Here is a 24,403-nt window from a genome sequence, read left to right as displayed (position 1 = left end):
TGGAAAATGAAATATGTATGAATAGGAGAGTCCACAAACGAATGAATTATGTAGGCTTTACAAATGTCTGAAGAAACGAGCACCTTAGTTATTATTTCTGCCCGTGTTGCTTAAAAATGCAGCGTCATATCATCACGTATGGTCCGTGAGCTACGTCACGAGACGAGGATTTGCGAAGCACCTACGTAACAAAAGACGGCTTTGCCGCTCTCGAAATCCGCACGACGCCGGAAAAAGAGTGGCGAGCAGACGGCGGGATTTTGTCTCCCTGTCACCTCGCAGAGCACCCTCACACAATGGAGGATGTTCGATAAGAAACGCTAGCAAACAAGAAATGATTTACTGTGCCCTGTGCCTCTTAAAGCAGTCGCCATGCGCCCGTTGCTCACTCCATAGCCGGCCAGCATGGCGCTGACAAGAGGCAGAGGTAAGGCTGCAGCAGCTCCGGCGTGTCAAACTCATGAAACGCGCACAAAACTGGTACATTATATGCGTAATTTTTGTGAAGTAAAATGTTGTTCGTACATGGTACTCGATGACCCACTAAGTGCACCTCCAAGACTGACTGACATTTCACCCTGTGAGCTGCCGAGGCTTATCAGAACAACTGGAACCACTTTAAAGAATATAATTAATACGCCGTTGTATTCTACACGAGACCGTCATACACCAGTGATTCAGTGTTGACCTTAAACAAACGATTTATTACTTTTATTGGTACTAACTGTATGCAGTACATCATTTATTTTCGTCAGCAGTAACGGTGGAGCAATTGTCAGTTTTAAAATGTTCTATTTGTTCCTGTTGTAAGTTGATTTTTGTGGGCTAGAATAGGTAATGAAGTCATCCACATGCTAGTAAAGGCTCCCCTGAACCGAGTCAGTGGAACTTTAAGATTTTGGTATTTTCAACTCTAGCTAAAACATAATTGCAGGGTTAGATACATGCTTAAAGAGATGATTAATTTGATAGGTCGGTATCAGATTTGGGATAAATAGATCTCCGGCAATAAATAAAAATAAAAACCTACGCCATAGTTGGCATAGAAAGAAGTAAAACCCGTTGCGACGGCGTGAATCCCTTACGACGGTAACCCATCCGCAAAAATCGGCAGGAAAACACCGGAAACATAAATGTGTATTTTAATATTACAAAATAAAACACTTCCTAATGTTGTGCCGAACTATATTTATTTGGTCATGAACGGCTTTCGCTTCCTCAGGCCATCTTCAGGTGACAAATGAATGTCAGAAACACGGATAAACATGATGTACGACTTACTCAGATATTATTTGTACAGAAGATACAAAAATGACAAAATGTTCACGTAGGAAAATATTATAATAATTAAATTAACTAAAAAACGGGGGTATAAACAAAGTTTTTATGTGGAGATACATATAACAAATGATGAGAAGTAACATTAATTTACAGTTTGAGTCTATTATTTGGAAGTTTAAGAAGAAAATAATCTCTAACGACGTCGTCGCTACCAAGGCTAAAAAATCTGTTTAGTTCTTTTGAACAAAAGCGATTACGTTAGAAAAGTGAACCACTTCCTTGAAAGGTCCAACTTTCAACATCTAAAACGTCGTTACAAATACTAGATTCAAACTTTAGATTCATTTTATTTCTCTTCATTTGTTATGTGTATCTTCACATAAAAACATTGTTTTCCCCTCCTTTTTACTTAATGTAATGAGTGTAATATTTTCCTATTTGTCATTTTTGTATTTTCAGTACAAATAATATCTGTGTATCATATCTTGTTTATCTGTGTTTGCGTCGATGGCACGAGAAGCCGAAACTCGATTCGTAACGAAATAAATAAAATTCTGCATAACATTAGGAAGACTTTTCCGTTTAAATATTATTGCCATATTCTTTCAAGCGTCGACTAAAAATTTAGTTAACTGTGTATTTCGTCCGCCGCCCAACATGAAAGCCTTGTTGAGGTCTGTGAAGGACAACTTATGACTCCGAAAACCAGGAGTTTATCGTATTCCTTAGCAGTCGTACGTAGGTCTGACCATACGGACGATACAGGAAAGATGCGCGGGGCGCAAATGCCACACAGATTAGCAAACAAGCAACCAACTCAGCTATGGCGGAGCACTGCCTCTCCGACGGACACGGCATGGAGTATAGCGACACCAAACTGTTAAAACAGGCAAACACGTGCTCGTAGTGTGTTTTGAATCATTCTGTAGAGATTCGGTTACATGATTAGACGATAAATAAATACAGTCGTTATAGCCAAGTAAGGCTTGAGATCCAGCCTTGTGAGTCCTCAAAGCACAACGACCCGGTCTGTGGGAGACACCTTTACGCCAGCCCAACTGAAAAGCAGTGGTCACACCACAGACGTGTGTTCTACGCATGTGCTGCGTCCCGACCATCGTGATGGCTCCATGACACGGGAGACCGCGGCTCCCGTCCCGGTCATGTATTTCTGCTCCCCTATCCACCCCCCCCCCCCCCCCCCCCCTTTTCCACCTCAGCGGCTTAGCCGCACCAACGTGTACCGCGTTGGGAGAGCGGATAAACTGCATGCACACGACAAACTGATCTTTTCTGTTGGCGCTGCCAGTACCGGAATAGGGTCGATGCTAGTCGGTCTTGTCTTCGAGAACTGCTAATGTCACCTGGCTGTCTAATCTCAGCTTTCGAGTAACCACAAAACACGATCAGTGGTACCACCACTGCAAGAAAGGGGTCTCCGGTGCCTTATCCTCACCCCTCACCTCCCCTCGAGGTCAAGGCGCATACGGTCAACTCATCTTCAGCCAGTGGAAGACAAACCAGCCACTAGGGCTGCCTAAGGATGACAAAGAACGTCTTTAACGTAATATAGTACCATTCTTGACGACGCCACCCCGCGGAATACCCGAAAAATTTCAAAATAAAAAAAAATTAGCAATACACCAAAAATTAGCTATATTACGAACAGAGACTAAAATCTGTCTCCTCGGAGATTTTCGCCTTGGCATGTCCGAATAAATTCTCGGTTCTCCGGAGATAGCCATCGAAAGCTCCCGAATTTTATTGGAATTGACGCGCCTTGAAAACCGAGAAGATTTTATTCCCAAAATCTGTAGACCTGCACATGTACTCTGTAAACCACACTACGGTATGTAGTGGAGGATATTTCTCGTATATCAGTCGCTTACTACCTTACCTGTTACATCGTGAATGCTCCGTGCGAAGAACAACTCTCCTTAAAACTCCGTATGCGCTCCAATTTTTCTGACATTCTTGACGTGGTCATTTCGCGAAGCAAATGTGGGAAGATGTAATACGTTGTCCGAGTCTTCTACGAGTGTACGCTCTCTGAATTACAACAGCAAACTTCTGCGTGATGCGCAGCATGACTCTTTTACCGTCTGCAACGAGAGATTGTCGAACAAACCTGCAACGCTCTCGCGTCCACTAAACGATCCCTTCACATAACCTGCCGCTATCCATGAATAATAAAGTACCACATCACTCTTAAGGGAAATTAGTCCCGTCTCTTCATAACTCATTTCCTCACAACTTCATCAGAATTTAAATTATGGCCAATCTTCATCAGGAAAATGTTCTTCATCTCCTTCCTCGCCTCATCCCGTGTCTTCATAGTATCAGCATGTTGTTTTGAGTTTGGCAATGTTAGCATTAAGCGGTGGCGGAAGCGCTTCCACACACGACCCCCGCCACCTATCCTACACATCAGTACACGGGCTGTGCGGGGAATCTGAGTGACATTCGGATATTAACGGTTTGGTGGTTTTCACCATCTTTTCCTACCTTGTACTAATCGTTTTGGTACGTTACCCCTTTAATACGACCTTGCACAATCCATACCACAACTATTATCTTCACGGTCTTAGGCGCTGCAGTCATGACTGAGCGGCTAATCCCGGCGGAGGTTCGAGTCCTCCCTTGGGCATGGCTGTGTGTGTTTGTCCTTAGGATAATTTAGGTTAAGTAGTGTGTAAGCTTAGGGACTGATGACCTTAGCAGTTAGGTCACATAAGATTTCACACACATTTGAACATTTTTTGAACTATTATCAGGACGGAAAACGGGATGGTGAATCATGGTTGGTAGTCGTACATTGACTTACGCATACTTAATTTATTAACATAAGTTTCCTGCAGATCATTCCCCAGAATCTTCACTACAAGCAGCAGTTACTTAGTAAAAGTTCTTATTGAAACAAAACAAGCATAACCATAAAATTCATGTAAAACAGTTCAGAAACAACTAGCAAACACAGTATTGCCGTGGCCTTGCCACACTTAACAAAAGCTCACAACTAACAGTACAGTTCCTATCAGAGTGGACCAGCCACTTAATTGCATTTGAATACTACACGGCCTAAACAACTTCCCCTCAATCTTCACTAAAAGCAGCAGTTACTTAGTGTAAGTTCTTATTAAAACAAAACACGTATAACCATAAAATGCATGTAAAAACAGCTCAGAAACAACTAGCAAACCTAGTATTGCTGTGGCTTCGCCACACTTAACAAAAGCTTACATCTAACAGTACAGTTCCTATCAGAGTGGGCCAGCAACTTAAGTGCATTTAAATACTAAACGGCCCAAATAACACTTAAATCTCACGTGGTTAACCACAATACACTAGAACATAGATATGTAACAGAAGCAAGAAAGATTGCCATGAAACAAACCCAGATTTACACTTAGTTGCAGGTGTATCTTTATGTAACCCAAGAAACATTTGTTTAAACATTAGAAAATCACAAATTACAAAACGCGTTTTACCCCCCTTGACGGAAGGAAAAGATATACTAATCTTTTTGTATGGGGTCTTCGCTCAAAGCAATCCAGCCGTGGCACGGTTACGTAAACACAGCAGGACCTAGGCAGCGGGTTACACCTCACTCCGCGCCAAAGCGTTGGCGCTTACAGCAGCTTTTGACAAACACAGGACAATTGCAACTCTCTGAAGCCCACCCAAAATACAGGGCAGGATCCTTGTATCAGACATACTTGCATCAGTCTACAAAATGTTCCGTCCACAGCAATCACTGCCCTTTAAATTGAAACCATTTAAGGACGTTTCACCAATATTAATAATATCACTTAGGTGCAGTTTTCAATCACTGTATACGGTTATAACTAACACTTCACTGCGAAGCCAACATTAAACCAGCTCACACGGAGCTCATCCACATACTTTTTCGGTTAACGGCTGTGTAAGATCCACAATCATCTAGCGAGTGAAATGCCTCTCAACGCGTCGCTCAGCCACATACACTAAGGGCCAACTAACTTGATGCTTGCACACAGCACAAGTAAGCGGCTCAAACAGCTTAATCACATTCCTTCAGGGACCTTTCCCTTGATAGAAATCATGAAACTTGGATCTCCGAGCTGCCCCAAAACAAAGACTTGCCGACCAATACAATTGCGCGGTATATCACGCTGATAGGGCACACTCGGTAGCAGTCAACGCTACTTTCTCCTGAGACATCCCACGTCTCCCTATGTTTTCCTTTTGAAAGCTAACAGCCGACTCTTGAAGCCCGCCAACCCGGAAGAAAGCCACACGATATGCAAAGATCTCATATATCCTCCAAAATCGATCGCAACGCTATAACGAGAGTACCCGGTGCTGGCGCCAGTCCGCCACGGCTCACGTTTAATCTCCGCGTGCACCTACATTGCGCGAGCCACCTTACGATGCATGGCGGAGGGAACTTCGTGTGCCGGCCGGTGTGGCCGTGCGGTTCTAGACGCTTCAGTCTGGAATTGCGTGACCGCTACGGTCACGGGTTCGAATCCTGCCTCGGTCATGGATGTGTGTGATGTCCTTAGGTTAGTTAGGTTTAAGTAGTTCTAAGTTATAGGTCACTGATGACCACAGATGTTAAGTCCCATAGTGCTCAGAGCCATTTTTTGAGCTTCGTGCACCAGTATCACTTTCCACTTTTCCTGTTCCTGTCACGAATAGTTACCATTGCCGGTAAGCCTTAGTGTGGGCTCGAATCAATGATATAGTGTCCTTCACTATTTACAACAGTCTGCCAACGCTGTGGTAACTTTTAGATTCCGTGACTGCAGAAATCACATGGTTTTGAGGCGAAGAATTCGTCGAGCCACGTTCGGAGCACATTTTCATCCGGGAAGGAAGTTCCTTGAAAGTTGTCCGACAAAGAGCGGAAAAAGTGAAAATCTGAGGGCGCAAGATCAGATGAATTACGTGGGTGCGGAATGACTTCTCAACACAAACACCTGTAAAGTGTTTTTTTTTCGGTCTAGCAAAACGCGCGCCGCCGTTATCATGGAGAAGCATCACTTCCCGTAGTGTTCCTGGTCGTTGCTAATGAAATGCCGCTGCAAGTCGTCTCAGTTATTCACAATAAATGTCAGCAGTGATGGTCATACCTAAGGGAAGCAATTCGTAGTACACCACACCGTCGCTGTTCCACCAGATACATATCACCTTTGTTGGGTGGGCGCAGGGGAGTTGCTGCTTTGTTTGGGCTTAACCACTCATTTCTCTTCCTTACGTTAGCATTAAGAAATTAAGATTGAGGAGAAGTTATTTCAAACACAATCTCTAAAGAAAGCTAAGAAGCAATTTGGAAAATGAATTGATGTTCAGGAAGAAGAAATTAAAAAGCTGTTGTCAGGGATACGAAAGACTTAGAAACTCAGTTGAATCGAATGGACAGCGCTTTGGAAAAAAAGTTTCATGATGAAATCAGTAAAGATGAAGCAAGACTAATGGAGAACAGTTGACCTAAGTCAGATAACAGTGAGGGAATTAGATTAGAAAATGAGATGGTGAATGTAGTGGATGATTTTTGCTATTTGTGCATCAAAATAGCTGACAACGGGGGAAACAAAGAGGATATAAGGTACTGGATGGCAATGGCAAAAAAAGACTTTATGAGAATAAGATGGATCCACTAACATTTAAGTGCTTTGAACCCTTTTCCCCAAAGCATGTATTTGGAGTGTAGCGTTTTAGGAAGAGAAACGTATCCGATAAACAGAAAAATGTAACGACGGATTATTCGTATAACTAATGAATAGGTTATAATTAAATAGGAAAAAAAGAAATTTATGCCACAACTTGTGTAAGGAAGGATTAATCGATAGGATACGTCCTGCGACTTCAAGCAGTAGGTAATTCGGTAAACGATGAAAGTGGTGCAGGGCGTAGAAATCGAAGGGACGTAGAGAGATAAAGAGAGGTAGAGGGAGAGAGACAGGCAGACAGAGTGAGATGCCAAGACTTGAAAATACAAGCAGATTCAAGTGGATGCAGACACACACAAACACACACACAAAGTGAGAGAGTTTGGTGGGTGGAAAGAGAGAAACTTACAGGCACAGAGTCATGCATAAACAGATCACAAACACGCTATAGTAGCATGTAGAATCGTATTAACTGGTTTCTCCGTCTCTCCTTGGTCGAACAACTTCATAATTATAAATGAAATGTAAAAAATGTCGGATATTATACAACATTAATTTATTTCGTTATTCGGTTTTCGGTATACAGTGCTATGGCCAAACTTTAAATGAATGTTGCCGTCAAAGAACACAACAATACTGGTGAACACTATTTCGAAAAATATTACACATGAAGAGGAGCATTAAGCTTTGAAATAGCCATGTAACCTCCTGTACACCATCTTAAGATGAGCCTGAAAAATGCTCGAAAAAATAATAAAAAATAATTTCAAAAACATGACTGGTTGCAGTTTTCTGTATTTATATTATCAAAGAATTACACTCAACCGATAGTGGATGTACATGTGTAAATAAAACAGCTTCCTATATGTGCCATTTGTTCATTTCCTCGGTACGCATTTCGATGATTCAAACCATCGTCTTCAGGTGGAGTATTACGTAGTTACATTCCTTGTGTTAGTGCAGAATACGGAAGCCTTTTCGCAGCAGCAGCCCGAGTGCAAAGCAGGTTATTTTTCGTTTTTTTGAAGGGCGATAGAGTCGAAAAGATGTTGCTTACTGTACTGGAAATTGTAGCATGTGCCGTTCACTGTACAATGTTCGCATTGCAGGTTATTTACACAGTGTAAAGGCAAGACAATAGAATTTAAGAAAGGCTGGAAGGGTATTACCTCTCCCAGCCATTCTTCGATACTCTTGTCTTAATTTTACACACACACACACACACACACACACACACATTACTATTATTTTCAATGTTTCTCCGTTTTGTTCCCTTTATATTTCTTCGTTGTTCAACATTTTAATTGTGCTTACATTACAATGTCAAAAATGACATTTACTCTGTGTCTGCCCCTCTCCATGTGTTCGCAATTTTGTTCACAAGTACAGGGTGTACATAAAATCCGGGAACACTTTCAATTATTTATTGCACAAGAACCAAACACTGTACGGATATGATACGTATGTCTTTTTGAAAAGAAACGGAATTTTTTTTTCATGTATACCGCCACAGCGTAGTTTGGTAATTTGCCGATAGTCAGCGCTAGTAGCGAACATGGCGAGTACATGTGCGGAGCGAGCTTTCTGTGTGTTGGAGTTCGGCAAAAACAAGTGTGCTACAGCTGTTCAACAGATGTTTAGAACCAAGTACGGTAAGAGCCAAGAACAAGGAAGGCCATTTACCACTGGCACAACAAATTCGTTACGACGGGTTGCTTGTGCCCGGCAAAGGTAAGCGGACGTGCCAGTGTGAGTGAAGTGGATGTGGAGCGCGTACGAGAGACATTCATAAGGAGTCCATAGAAATCGGTGCGTCGTGCATCCCGTGAACTCGAAATGGCTCTAGTGACAGTGTGGAAAGTCCTGCGACAGAAGCTATAAACCCATTCAAAGTGGAGCTAGTGCAAAAACTCAATGACGACGACAAAGTGAGGCGTTTTGAGTTTTGTTCGTAGTTGTAACAATTGAATGAGGATGGGGATGTCATTGTTGAGCGATTAATTTTTAGCGACGAAGCCACTTTTCACACTAATGGGAAAGTGTACAGGCATAATTGTCGAATCGAGGGTACAAAGCATCCACACGAATGTACTGAATTTGAGCGTGATTCCTCAAAGGTAAATGTTTTTAATGCCTTGTCTCGTCAAAAAATGTACTGGCCATTCTTCTTCGCCGAGAGCACTGTCACTGGATATTGCTACTTGGATATGTTGAAGCAATGGCTGATGCCTCAAATGCAATCGGACTCTCCGTTCATATTTCAACAGGATGGGGCTCCACCCCATTTTCGTCGTGAAGTTCGTGGGTACCTGAACTGCCGCTTCGATGGATCGGCTGTGCTACCGAAGGGGATAGCTGTTTCATGAAATGGCCTCCCCGATCACCAGATCTCGCTCCGTGTGATTTTTTTCTGTGGGGCACATTAAAGATCTGGTGTATGTACCGCCTCGACCACGGGATGTAGCAGAGCTCCGGGAGAGAATACGGGAAGCGACTGCCAGAGTCGACGATGCCATGCTGGGACGTGTATGCCAAGAATTCGATAACCGTATTGGCGTCTGCCTGGTCACACATGGTACACATATCGAGGAAAAAAAAAGTTTCTCCTCAAAATGCAATATGTATGACATCTGTACAACGTTTAGTTCTTGTGCAATAAATAATTGAAAGTGTTCCCAGACTTTATGCACACCCTGTATTGAAGCCTCTTTAATGACGAGAGACAGTTTGACTGTGGTAGGAAGTGGGAGCGGATAAACCGAGTGATTAACTTGTAGAATGAGCTGTTACTATTGATGGTCATAATATTTCAATTCTAAAAGTCAGTGTCTGCCAGTTTTATGCCGCAGCAATATATCCATACATAACGAACACAACCTGTTTCAGCAGGTTTCCTTATGCAATTAGTATCTCCCTTCGCTCCTTGGTAATATCGTTGCGTATCATGCACAGTTCTATAAACATACATATGCTGCTTACAGGCCCTCAGTTACAAATTGTGCTTCTTCACCATCGACTTAAATACAATATACAAATGTATGATTTTACTCATTTGAGATACAGAGTACATTAGCATCGGTTGAGATAGCAATAATTACAAGATATATTCGTAACATGCTCTGAAGGACGTGCAAATCAATTTTTTACAGGCACATTTAAGAAACTGGTCGAACATTAAAATTACATTGATTTTTAATAAAAACTATACTCCACGTTCGGAGGCAGGAACTTACACAGACTGGCTAGTCTAGAAATTCAAAATGAGAACTTAAAAAATCTTAGTGTGTTCAGTGCAATTTAAATACAAGCTTTCAAAGGGGTCTATTAACGTTCACTTCATACGACTATAACTGAAGACCTTAACTAAGGTTAGCACAATAACAGCCATAACCTATACTCAGTAGAAACATAATGTCTTACAAATAGTCGATGTACAATTCACACACGGCATACACTAACAACAAATTGCACAGTACAGTTGACGTCCAATGCATATGCTAGCTGCAGTAAAATGTAATGTAAGCTGCACTAGTCAACAGCTTGGATTTTTATTTCTTTTCTTCTTGTTCAACACGGGTCCGCTGACAGTAAAATAGACAAAATACCCAATGGTAACTTTAAACCAAAATGTGATGTTTCGTAGAGAACTGTAATTAATCTGGCGTGGCTCCACCTGTAAGCTCCGTTCTAAGCCAATACTTGCTCAAGGAAATACAATCAACAGGGAACCGTATCCCGGACCAGCCTGACAGTCAAAACAAATGATAACATGGAAACACGCAGCCAGAGTTCCCTAAACACAAAGCAAATTGAATGACACAAAACATCGCTGACAAGAGGCCATTCCCAATGTGTTGTAACCTTCTTCCAGGGTAGTGTCAGCACAGGCACAAGTTCTACAAGGGAACAGCCAAATTCACAGTCTTACAACTAGCAAGCACGTAAGTAATGAGCAGAATAAAACATACTACTTCCATTACTAAGCTGTGAGTGAATTGCGTACTTGTTCCCTCACGGTAATTTACGAGGGTCGGTCAAAAAGTAATGCCTCCCATTTTTTTCTACTTAAAAAAATTAAGTTAAGTGAAAAATTTGAATTTGGCGCCATTCCTCAAACCTTCTGCAATCCACTGCAGTAGTAACTTTCTGTGTCAACAGGTGGCAGCACAGCAGAAGTTTGTAAGATGGCCGACATCGATGTTCGTTTGAGACAGCGTTGTGTGATTGAATTCTTGAATGCAGAAGGTGAAACGCCCATACGCATTCATGAAAGACTGAAGAAGGTGTATGGTGTTGTGACAGTGGATGTCAGCACTGTTAGACGATGGGTTCGTCGTTGTAAGGAAGCTGAAGGGCAAACACCGTTGACTGACAAAAAGCGGAGCGGCAGGCCGGTGAGTGCAGTGACTCCACACAACATTCAGCAAGTTGATGACATCATTCGTGGTGACCGTCGGGTGACTGCAGATGAAGTGTGTCGCATTATTTCTCTTAGTAAAGGCAGTGTGATCACGATTATTAAACAATTGGGGTACTCAAAAGTTTGTGCACGGTGGGTTCCAAGAATGTTAACCGATCAGAATAAAGAGGCAAGGAAAACAATAGCCTCCCAACACTTGCAGCGCTTCCGTTTGGAGGAGGTGAGTTTCTGAAAAAAATTGTGACCGGGGACGAAACATGGGTGCATTTTTTTGAACCCGAATCAAAGAGGCAGTCAATGGATTGGCGTCACACAAGCTCGCCGAGGAAGAAAAAATTCAAAACTGTGCGATCGGCAGGGAAAGTTATGGCAACAGTTTTCTGGGATACAGAGGGTGTGATTCTGGTTGATTTTTTGGAGCAGGGATGCACAATAAATTCTGTTCAATACGTCACAACCCTCAAAAAACTTAAAGCACGTCTTCAGCGAGTTCGCCCAACAAAATCAATGGCAGATGTTCTTCTTTTGCATGACAATGCAAGACCACACACCAGTCGTCACACCTCTGACGAGATTGTCAAAATTGGATGGGAAGTTTTGCCTCATCCCCCATACAGCCCTGACCTGGCACCATCAGACTTCCATCTGTTCGGGCCACTAAAAGAAGCTCATCGTGGGATTTATTTTGAAGATGAGGAGGCCGTCAAAACATCCGTGCGTCAATGGCTTAGGAAGCAGAGCTGTGATTTTTACCGTGCTGGGATACATGCCCTTGTTCAAAGATGGACCAAAACTGTAGAGATGGGCGGAGATTACATTGAAAAATGACAAAATGATCCTCAATGTTGTGGTTTTCAACCTATGTAATTGCATTTAAATTTCCTGACAATTAAACGTAGAAAAAAAATAGGAGGCATTACTTTTTGACTGACCCTCGTACTTACTATCGCATAGAAGGACGTAGGTCTCGCTAACAACAGCTTGGTGTAACAGATCCACAGGGCACCGCGCTATACATAAGTTGCGGAATAGATGGTGATAAACGTACCGACGTAACTAAAATTAGCAGTAACACCAGAATATGTAGACCCTCTTCCGTTGCAGTAGAATGCTACTAGCGGCGCTTTCACATTCGAGCCACTTGCCTCACACTCCGTGAGGAGAACGTTCCTGTCTGGACGTGAACACAGACCACGTGCTCCGCCAACCACCTCGGCTTCGGCGCAGAGAGCACAATCGGCTCAGAACCAAGGATCGAACTTTCGGAACGCACTCAAATTACGTCAGTTGCGGCCTAAATAACAACTTTTGTCTCTTTCAATCGCAGCTGGTGATAAAGAATGTGTCGCCTAACGGTACATCAGTTAAAGTCTGTTGATGGCCTTGTAAGCTGAAAACCAGTTAACAAAATAAATCAGTACTGAACACCGTCCATAGTTTAACAGTTTTCGTTTATAACGTAGAATCATACTCAAACATTCTTTGAAACTACAGTGCAGTGCAGTCTTCTATGTAGCTTTCCTGTTTGTCGGTGCTAAGTCTTCCAGAGGAGGGTTTTAGATAGGGCCAACCAATTCGGCTCGTGATTGGTAAGTCACCTGCGTACAATCTCAAATGAAAAAATTCTAAGATATTTTGGCTCGACCCCCCACCCCCAAAACCCCGTCCCCGTTTTTAAGAAAACTGCTCCTAAAGTTCATGTGGCGCAGTCCACTCAGAATAGACGGGATCCATAGATAAAGGATAACTGAACTTTTTACATCAATATACACTGAAGTGCCAAAGAAACTAGTATAGGTATGCGTATTCAACTACAGAGATATGTAAACAGGTAGAATACTGTTCTGCGTCGGCAACGCCTCTATAAGACAACAAGATTCTGGCGCAGTTGTTAGTTCGGTTACTGCTGTTACAATGACAGTTTATCAAGACTTAAGTTAGTTTGAACGTTATAGTCGGTTCTCGAGTGATCGGAGAAGCATCTCCGAGGTAGCGAAGAAGTAGGGATTTACCTACAACTACAGGGTGTTTCAAAAATGACCGGTATATTTTAAACGGCAATACAAGCTAAACGAGCAGCGATAGAAATACACCGTTTGTTGCAATATGCTTGGGACAACAGTACATTTTCAGGCAGACAAACTTTCGAAATTACAGTAGTTACAATTGTCAACAACAGATGGCGCTGCGGTCTGGGAAACTCTATAGTACGATATTTTCCACATATCCACCATGCGTAGCAATAATATGGCGTAGTCTCTGAATGAAATTACCCGAAACCTTTGACAACGTGTCTGGCGGAATGGCTTCACATGCAGATGAGATGTACTGCTTCAGCTGTTCAATTGTTTCTGGATTCTGGCGGTACACCTGGTCTTTCAAGTGTCCCCACAGAAAGAAGTCACAGGGGTTCATGTCTGGCAAATAAGGAGGCCAATCCACGCCGCCTCCTGTATGTTTCGGATAGCCCAAAGCAATCACACGATCATCGAAATATTCATTCAGGAAATTAAAGACGTCGGCCGTGCGATGTGGCCGGGCACCATCTTGCATAAACCACGAGGTGTTCGCAGTGTCGTCTAAGGCAGTTTGTACCGCCACAAATTCACGAAGAATGTCCAGATAGCGTGATGCAATAATCGTTTCGGATCTGAAAAATGGGCTAGTGATTCCTTTGGAAGTAATGGCGGCCCAGACCAGTACTTTTTGAGGATGCAGGGACGATGGGACTGCAACATGGGGCCTTTCGGTTCCCCATTTGCGCCAGTTCTGTTTATTGACTAAGCCGTACAGGTAAAAATAAGCTTCGTCAGTAAACCAAATGCTGCCCACATGCATATCGCCGTCATCAATCCTGTGCACTATATCGTTAGCGAATGTCTCTCTTGCAGCAATGGTAGCGGCGCTGAGGGGTTGCCGCGTTTGAATTTTGTATGGATAGACGTGTAAACTCTGGCGCATGAGACGATACGTGGACGTTGGCGTCATTTGGACCGCAGCTGCAACACGGCGAACGGAAACCCGAGGCCGCTGTTGGATCACCTGCTACACTAGCTGTGCGTTGCCCTCTGTGGTTACCGTACGCGGTGGCCCTACCTTTCCAGCACATTCATCCGTCACGTTCCCAGTCCGTTGAAATTTTTCAAACAGATCCTTTATTGTATCGCTTTTTGGTCCTTACATTAAACCTCCGTTGAAAACTTCGTCTTGTTGCAACAACACTGTGTTATAGGCGGTGGAATTCCAACACCAGAAAAATCCTCTGTTCTAAGGAATAAACCATGTTGTCCACAGCACACTTACACGTTGTGAACAGCACACGCTTACAACAGATAGACGACGTACAGAATGGCGCACCCACAGACTGCGTTGTCTTCTATATCTTTCACATCACTTGCAGCGCCGTCTGTTGTTGAAAATTGTAACTACTGTAATTTCGAAAGTTTGTCCGCCAGAAAACGTATTGTTGTCCCAAGCATATTGCAACAAACGGTGTATTTCTATCGCTGCTCGTTTAGTTTTTATTGCCGTTTCAAATATACCGGTCATTTTTGAAACACCCTGTATTTCACGAGTGTACCGCGAATATCAGGAATCCGGTAAAACATCAAAATCTCCGACATCGCTGCGGTCGGAAAAATATCCTGCAAGAAGGGGGAAAACGACGACTGAAGAGAATCGTTCAAAGTCACACAAGTACAGTCCTTCAGCAAACTGCTCCAGACTTCAATGCTGGGCTATTAACAAGTGTCAGCGTGCGAACCATTTGTGGCATCGATCCACAACCCCTGCCCCCTTCCACCCACACTCCGCGGCGCACATGTGTTCCCAAGGCGCTCGTCACTTGCGAATTTGTGTTCCTTCGCGACGACACTGTAAAAGCCCCGTTACAGCCCCCTTACACAGGCCCGTACAGAGTTGTCAAATGAACCAGCAACACAATGGACATCGTAATTAAGGGCTCAGTAACTATTGTCTCCCTCAACAGGGTTAAACCTGCTCGCGTCGAGTTTTCCCCTACCTCACCCACCGTTGAAGCGACCACGCTCTTTGGCTACCCTCGGCCTTCTTCATCTGCTCATGATTCGAGTAAGCTCACACCTACGAGCCTACGCTCATTCCGGGGTTTTCCGCCTCCCGGCTCCCATAGCAGAGGCCCCAGCTCCCAGGGCTCTAATGTAACAGTTCCATCTTCGTGCGACAGCACACCGCGCCGCTCTTCTAACCGGTACAGCCCGCAGTTTCCCGCCTCGCCCACTCAGATCTCACCGTCTGACACTCACCCCTATACTCGCAGCACACCGCACTCACTGTTCTTCGGTTTCCCCGCCCATCGGCTCAGCATACCTCTCCGTTAGCAGGCGCCACTTACGAGCTCTCTACCCACGTTCATCCTAATGACATTTGTGGTTTATCTGTCGTCGTTAGCGGTGATACCGCATTAGTGATGCTTGAGTGTGACGATTCGTGTGACTCTTTAGGTGGTGTGTCATAACGTGTAGTGAAGCGTTTCAAAATCTCTCGAAGTGCTACGTGTGGCAACCTACGTGCTTACGTTAGGCCAAGTGGAAAGATAATCATTAGGACAGAGTGACACCCTTCCACACTAGCGCTCCCGCACCGGCTGACGACTACGATCCCCCACGTCGCTTCAAGACTTCAGCATCAGCATTCCAGGATTTGCTCCATGCTCTCCTCCCACACGGCCCGTGCCGTTAGACGCGGAGGAACTCACTGTAACCCACTGTAACCCCCCCCCCCCACCACCACCACCACCTTGTGGTACGTACTCCATACTGCAGGGGGAGGGCGGGGGAGGGGAGGGGGGAGAGCTATGAGGCGTCGATCCACGGATCGATAGGCCAGAACATCATATGTGTATTATGTCTTCGAGTTGATCTTTGTTTTGTGCACTTCCGGGACCTCAATTCCCGCCTAGTCTTCGATCTGTACGTTTGTAGTGTAATAAAAGTATTGATGATTAGAAGAGAGAACCGTGGTCATTACCTTACCATCTTGATATCTCCTTCACATTAAACGAAACTTCATCGATAAGGGCATTCGGAGCCGAAGGCACGACACAAAGTTTTACCCCTTGCCTGGGCCCGTCGACACCGACATTGGACTGTTGATTAATGGAAACATGTTGTCGGGTCGAACGAGTCTCGTTTCAAATTGTATCGAACGGATGGACGTGTACGGGTATGGAGACAATCTCATTAATCCGTGGACCCTGCATGTCAGCAGGGGACTGTTCAAGCTGGTGGAGGCTCTGAGATGGTGTGTGGCGTGTGCAGTTGGAGTGATATGGGACCGTTGACACGTCTAGATACGACTCTGACAGGTGACATGTACGTAAGTATCCTCTCTGATCACCTGCATCGATTCATGTCCATTGTGCATTCCGACAGACTTTTGCGATTCCAGTAGAACAACACGACAAGCCACACGTCCAGAATTGCTACAGAGTGATTCCAGGAACACTCTTCTGAGTTTAAACACTTCCGCTGGCCACCAAACTCCCCAGACATGAACGCTATTGAGCACATCTGGGATGCCTTTCAACGTGCTGTTTAGAAGAGGTCTCCACTCCTTCGTACTCTTACGGATTTCTGGACAACCCTGCAGGACTCATGGAGTCAGTTCCCTCCAGCAGTACGTCAGACATTAGTCGAGTCCACGTCACGTCGTGTTGCGACACTTCTGCGTGCTCGCGGGGCCAAACACGATATTAGGAAAGTATACCACTTTCTTTGGCTCTTCAGTGTACATGAAGTCTGCAAACGCACATTTTCTTATAAACTGATCGCAGGTTCGAATCCTGCCTCGGGCATGGATGTGTGTGATGTCCTTAGGTTAGTTAGGTTTAAGAAGTTCTAAGTTCTAGGGGACTGATGACCTCAGATGTTAAGTCCCATAGTGCTCTGAGCCCTTCGATCCCTTTAAACCTCATCGGCTTCCGCTTATGTACGCATCAAGTATGCGCAGTTATACAAAAGCGCAGGTGGCTTAATGACGAAGGCATCTGACCCATAAGCATAAAATCTGTGTTCGATCCCCAGTTGCATTCTGCAGGTTTTTTCCATTTCATTTGTACTTTTCGCCGCATCGAAACTGGTAGGAATAGGAGTGTTAATAAAGTAAGCACATCAGTAAGGAATAAAAAGCAAATTAATGGAATAGTTAAGAATTAAAATTTTAAGTCTAGTTGCCTAAAAACAATTCCGAGTAAAATTACAGCGAAGACGAATACTCGGAGCTCGTTATTCCATAAGGAAGCAGTGCTAATCTTCGTCGCTGTTGGTAGTATACCAAAATAAGGCATTCGTACATTGCGAAGTATTCCACCATAGCTTCTCGAAAATTGGTGCCTACAGTTTTACCGTTCTTATAAATGATTAATTTGGTCCTCGGGGTATAAAGAGGCCAATCGTTTAACCGACTCGCTAAGAAATGTTTACTTCTCTTGCTTCAAATCCAGGAAATGAACAATTCAACTTACAAACATATATTCAGAACATTTTAAAACCATATGTTGTTGATAAAAAAATTTATCTGATACTTGATTCCTCAAGTGGAGAAACTAGCATGTCTACACAGTACATCAGAAACAATCTGAAAAGCTTGTAAGGACAAGGATGTTGGAGGCTAGGTTGTGCTGAGCAATAATTGTTAATAGAAAATTCGATAAGCTGCGCCGTTTCGGAGTTAATTAACATTCAAGTTAGCCATTGAGGCCGTTGCGCGCACGAATTCAGTCGGCGCGCCAGAGACGGTGCCGCCAAACGTCATCTTCGTTTGATTTCCTCAAAGCGAACAAGTGAACGCTACAAAAACTGGAACATGAAATGGTAGTAAGAAAAGGCCGAGCAGTCTCGTGCACTGTCATCTACGCTATGAGAGCAACTGATGCTAACTGTATCTTGCGCTTGAATTTGCGCATCCAACTGCCTGATTGGCTAACTTCAATGTTAATTAATTCTGAAACAGCGCAAAATATCGAATTGTTTTGTTAACAATTATTTCTCAGCTTAAGCTACTCTGCAACATCCTGTTCAAGCTGTTTCTAACCACCCTGTAGGTGGTGAGGGTCAACCGACTAGTACGGAAGAAGTGCTGCCTCCAGACTCCACACCTGTGTGCCAGCCGGAAACCCATCGGAATTGTACAGCCGAGCGGACGTATTAACGATTCACAGTGTAATTCATGATTAAGTTTTAGTACCGATTTTTCAGACAATGTTATCGATGAGTGAAATGTATCAAAATTAATTCCCGAAAAAGAAATATTCGTGTATGTGAGGCATACAGGATCTTTGGAAGGAACGATGTAGTTGCGCGATGATTGCATTCGTTAGATGTTCTTGGTGCCACGAATATATTTGTTTCGAATGTTTATAGGACAAGTACCATCCATCAAGCTGTTCGAAGGAAATTGAAGAGTGAGTGAAAAAGTCATTGTAAAGCGACCAGAATTAAATTTTTAAATGTTTACTACTCCAAGTCGTTAGATAAATTTATTTGTGCTTTTATTATTCCCTTTACTTATCTTATTAACCCTACTAAGCCTACCAATTTCGAAACACAAAGAAAACACAAATACAAAAAACCTGGCGAACCTAACTGGGCATCCAGTACAAGTTCTCCGCTCCGCATCTAGATGCCTTGGTTGAACAGCCCCTTATCTTTTGGGTTCATACGCGGAAGTCGAAGAAATTTGTTTCCTCGATATCTGGGAATAATATGCTTTTGCGGAACTCACATATATCTTTATGAAAAATTCTCAGGTTTCAATTACATATCGATTCTGTCAATTTTGAGTCGACTGCACATCAAGAACTGTAAGTTTTTTTTTTTTTTTTTTTTTCTAAGGCGTTGGGTTGTAGGGCCAAAATATCTTTGACTTTTTTATTTTATATTATACACAGGGAACCTGCCAAATATTAGCTGAATCGGTTGGCCAAGGCGGATGTGACAAACACGCCTTGATTGTGGGCGTATTAGTCTCGAAAAAGAAATCTGAATTCACAACTAAAGACGCAGAACATCCCTCGTGGATCATGTTGTATCTGAAACAGACTGGTGTATCCTTCCGCATTGAGTGACAACATTCCTGCCACTCCGTTGGTTAGAGGTCCTACCAGAAAGATCTGTACAATATTTCACTCACCCGTGGAATGGCTCCGGAATCTGACATTTACTGTGTTTGTTTAGCTTTTTTACACTACAGACAGCTTCGCTCCTTTTACATCACCATAGGGATCGCAGCGGTTTAAGCCAGTAAACCCCGTTGCTTCAGAGGCTTTAGATAAGAGGACGGGGATGGACAGACTGTGATAGCTGTGAATAGCAACCATTCTCTCCTACAATTACTGCTCTGTTAGGTCACAAAGTTATTTAACAGAATCGGAGAACTCAGCAAGTCACTTAACATCTTCGACCAAACAGTCAGCCCAATTGCGACACCAGATTACACAAGGAATTAACGCAGGTCAGTTTGCTACTTCTCTGAAGAAATATACTACGCTGGAGGCAATCGCACTGTTTTTAGCACCTTTCAATCCCTTGACATTTAGATGCAAACTTACTTTTTGTCTCCTGTTAGAAAAAAAAAAAAACATAGCAAATAATTCGAGACTGAGTGTTCCATCTTGTACAAAGTACAAGTATATGCCATGCTGAATTTAACTCTATTTGTTTAGTATTTGGTTTTTAGACCATCCAACTGTTTTAATAGTCTTTGATCACAAGTATTTTTAAATATTTTATTTCTTTTCCAAATCTGGCCAATTATGATTATCGTCAGACCGATATGTATCGATAAAATGGTATAAAAACCACAAAACTTTTAGCCAAGAATGTTAGTATACCAGCATGTTGTTTGCCTTTCAGTTTCATCAGATTTTATATTCTCTGACGCTATTAGTCTTCCCTAAACTTTTATTCAATTTTTAGCATGTTATTGATACAGGCTGCTCTCAAGATGATCATACCTAATCGATAATAGTAATTAAATAAGTCCATCCTTAAACCTTCGTTTCTTTCACGGGCTTTAGTTGTCTTACAGATGAACTTAATTAGCTTAGACAGCTTGTACAAGTAAAGTCTGACGCAATTGCTGGCTTGCAAAGCCAGAACTGTGCGTTCAGCCACCTGTAGTGTGTTCATCGTAGAATAAACCTGATGTAATATTCCCTATGTATTCTCCCACGTTTGCTGGACTCTGATTCGATTTCGTTTCATGTGGAGCGGACGCCAAGCTGTTTCGAGTACAGTGAAGCACGACGATAGGAACACGTTTTATGATGTTCGTTACGCGCACATCGGCGGAGCGTTAACTCAGGACAGCACCTCTAGCTGCGCACTAAACTTGGACAGCTTTGTCCAGCCAGCTGGTGCAACTTACCTGCAGTGATGTGAGCAGCTGCAGTTAATACGTGAAAAGAGACGAGCAGAGAAACAACATAGCTTCGAATGTCATTTAATTTATAAACAGCATGAAACAATATTCAGTAAAATTACAGGAATACCACCCGCTTCTCAGGGAACCAGACGGAGAGCGGAACACAGTTCGTTCTTAGCTAAAATAGTATCGCAATTAAAAACAATAGCAATGAAAATTCCTAACATAAATACAGTTTAATTTATTTGCGCGAGGAATGCGTGACTCAAAAGCTACTTCAGAGGTTTCATCGTATAGTTAAATAAATACTGAAGCCACTGAATGTATTACATATAGTCAGTCTTCTGTTAATTCTGAACTCCTTCCACACCCGAATCCGAGAAAAATATTTCTGTAATGGAAATGCCACCTGTCACGTTGATAACGATTCGATCAACAACAGAATCCATGAATCTATCCATGCGCATAATTTTCTCCTCTTCTTTTATGACGTGCAGTTGTGCATCCCGCCAGTGCTAGGCAGTGACGTATGGTAAAACTTCGTGCGTGCGTTAGTTCCTGTACGTCTGGCAGCTTAAATGTCTTGTTATTTCTTGCAACAAATCCCTTAACTTGGCGCCAGGTCAGTTCTTGTGGGTTCATACTGCACTAGTAAGGTAGCAACTGTGAAAATGCGGCATTTGTATGGTGTGCTAGATGCTGCGAAAATTATTGTGTTCCCTGTTTCTACGACGCTTATGATTCTGGCTTGTGCGAGACCACGTCTGTGGTATGAAGCAATGGATACAGTCCAAATAAAGTGTATCTAATTTTTCATTTCTGTACTAATAATTTAATTTGTTATGTTCTTAATTTAAACAATCTTGGATAGCCAAAAATTTTTGTTTGCAATCGAATTTTTCAGTTGGAATTTTGAGTTCAATATGTAATTGGAAACCCGAATATGCGCTTTTTCGTAAAAAATGATGATTAGATACGTGCTAATTAGCACATATTTGATTAATTTTATATTTAAAAGATGTGGGTATTACTAATTGAACGAAAAAGAAATAAGAAATCCAAATCGAGAATTCAACGTGCGAAGTACAGACTATCCAGAAAAACGCCAAAAACTTCGTAAATAAAGTCCTCGGAAAACTTCAGCGCCGATTTTTTCCGTTACCTTTTCAAAAACTTCGAGAATAATCTGTTTCTTGACAGTTTTTAACGGTGTTCCACGTGCGTGTTTCACTACAGAGCAGGAAGAATCGACAGCCATTTTCATATTATAGCGCGACAATCCTTGCACAACAGTACAGAGATTGCGACCGTAGACGATTTTTGAAATAAAAACTTCATCACTACAGTATGATTTACAGAAACGCTGATGGCTGTTAATACGTCAGAATATCTTATAGTTTCATTTGCCGTATGTAGTAACAAGATAGCTAATACAAAAATAGGTCCCACTACCAAGAGCGAACCAACACTAGGGTACGTGTGCTAGAGCTGCTGACCAATCATCGCATTTGTGTTTGCTTGTATCAGGTGTATTTTTATGATGAAGAAAGTACAACTGGAAACGCTTGGTTTCTTCGCATCATTGTTAACTTTCCTTCGTCAAGTGCCAGAGCTGTAACTAATGTAGTAATAGTTTTAAGAAATAACTGCAACCAGACACCTTTTGTGATGTTTCAGTTCCTATTTACCATTACAGGTTTCGAATCGCCTAGCGTCTCATCATCAGCTGATACACAGTTTTAATGAATGGTTGTAGAATTGTTAGAGTTAGGTAATTATGGCAAGATTGAAGAACACGAAATAAATAAGCACTGACTATGGCGAAACATCAGGAGTTATTTACATCATAAGATCTATTACAAGCAATTATTTACCGTTGTTAGGGGCCATGGGCTTAATACTACTCTGGAAAACACAATTAATTTTTTCCAGTTATGTTAAATTAGAAAATAGGAATGTAATTAAGCTACTATGAAGAGTGTAGTGATCACATTATCGTAGCCTACCATAGAACTACAAGTTTATATACCAACTATCTCCGCAGATGACGAAAAAATTGAAGAAAAGTATAATGAGACAAAAGAAATTATTCAGATAGTTAAAGTAGATGGAAAATTTAAATGTGAAGAGGGACTGGGATTCGATAGTATGAAAAGGAAGAGAAGAAAAAACTAGTACGTGATTATGGAAGCGGAGAAGAGAATTAAGCAGGAAGTCGCCTAATAAAGTTCTGCACAGAGCATAATTTAATCATCGCTGACACTTGGTTTAAGAATCATAAAAGAAGTACGTGGAAGACGCCTGGAGAAAACGGAAGCTTTCAAATTGATTATTTATTTATGCATTTCTTTTACCTGGCAAGATTAGGGCCTTCAGGCCCTCTCTTACACCTAACCAGGCATACTCAGATTGAACGAGTTACAGTTTCTACATAACATTAAGGACATATAACGTATTATGCAGTATTGATGTTAAAGAAAAAAAATTGATATTAAAACAGTAGTACAATGATAATTATAACAATAAAAAATAATTGTAACAATCAAGAATAATAATGATAATAATAATAATAATAATAATAATAATAATGACTATGTATATGAAAGTAAACATACTTTTCTTTTGTGAATGTCAGTCCCATTGTTAGTTGGGAATTTTCTCGTTATGTTCTTGCAGCTTGTGAGTTATTCTCATCGAGCAGAGACATAAGGCGATAGAATGGGGTGAAAGAGATATATAAAAGGTAGATAGGTTAGAGGAAGAGAAATAGAATGGTAAAATTCGAAGCTGTGATAGAGAGGAGAAAGAAAGAGATGGGAGGGACACAACAATGGTGGCTATATCGTCCCTAATGTGTAAGTTTTGAGTTCCCTCTTGAATGTTGAGTAGTTCTGGATAAGACGCAGATCACAGGGGAGCGCGTTCCATAGTCGTATGGCTGAGATGGAGAATGACACGGAGAAAGATTTTGTGTTATGTAAAGGTACAGCCAAGATGATAGACGTATCCGATCTGGTATTGCGATTGTGGAATGATGACAGGTGTTTAATGTGAGAAGATAAGTATTGGGGGCACCAGTGGCTAAGAAATCGATGAAGTAAGCACATCGTGCGGAGATCGCGTGCCTTATGTGGGCGTATCCAACCTAGCTGGAAGTATGAAGGACTGATATGATCATACAACCGAATATTGCACACGTATCTAACGCAAGCATTCATCACTAGCTCGAGGCATATAGAATTTTCACTATTTGTGCCTTGTTGAACTACATCGCAGTAGTAAAGATTAGGCAAGACTAGTGTTTGGACTAATTTTTGTTTAACATGGGTTGGAAATATTTTTCTAAATTTTTGAATTGCATGCAGGGAGGAGAGCGATTTCCGGCAAACTGTGACTGTTTGTTCTTCCCAGTTTAGGTGTTCATCCAAGATTATTCCAAGGTCTTTTACTGTTTTTTGGTATGGTAGTTGGGTACCATTAAGGAGTATTTTAGGGACTGTTTCGCGAAAGTACCGGCTGATTAGCTTTGGATGAAATATAAGTATGACCTGGGATTTCTTGGGGTTTAGTTTCAGACCTAGGTTCTGTGCCCATCGAGAAACAGAGCAAAGATCTGCGTTCATACTTGCTACTGCGCCAGCAATGT

The 24,403-nt window shown here is 42.3% G+C and overlaps 1 protein-coding gene across 1 annotated transcript in view; it reads left to right on the top strand.

Annotated features, from left to right (window-relative positions):
- Positions 1-357: 357 nt before the first annotated feature.
- The window catches only part of LOC126335259 (sialin-like), a 138,350-nt gene continuing 114,304 nt past the window's right edge, over positions 358-24,403 (top strand). Inside the window, exon 1 of the mRNA XM_049998303.1 lies at positions 358-427. Within this exon, the coding sequence (XP_049854260.1) occupies positions 406-427 (22 nt within the window). The 5' untranslated portion in view covers positions 358-405. The remainder of the gene's footprint in view (positions 428-24,403) is intronic.

This window comes from Schistocerca gregaria, chromosome 2, assembly GCF_023897955.1.
Source record: "Schistocerca gregaria isolate iqSchGreg1 chromosome 2, iqSchGreg1.2, whole genome shotgun sequence".
Classification (NCBI taxonomy): domain Eukaryota; kingdom Metazoa; phylum Arthropoda; class Insecta; order Orthoptera; family Acrididae; genus Schistocerca; species Schistocerca gregaria.
Note: the sequence above shows the minus strand (reverse complement) of the source record. Positions and strands in the feature narration are given on the sequence as shown.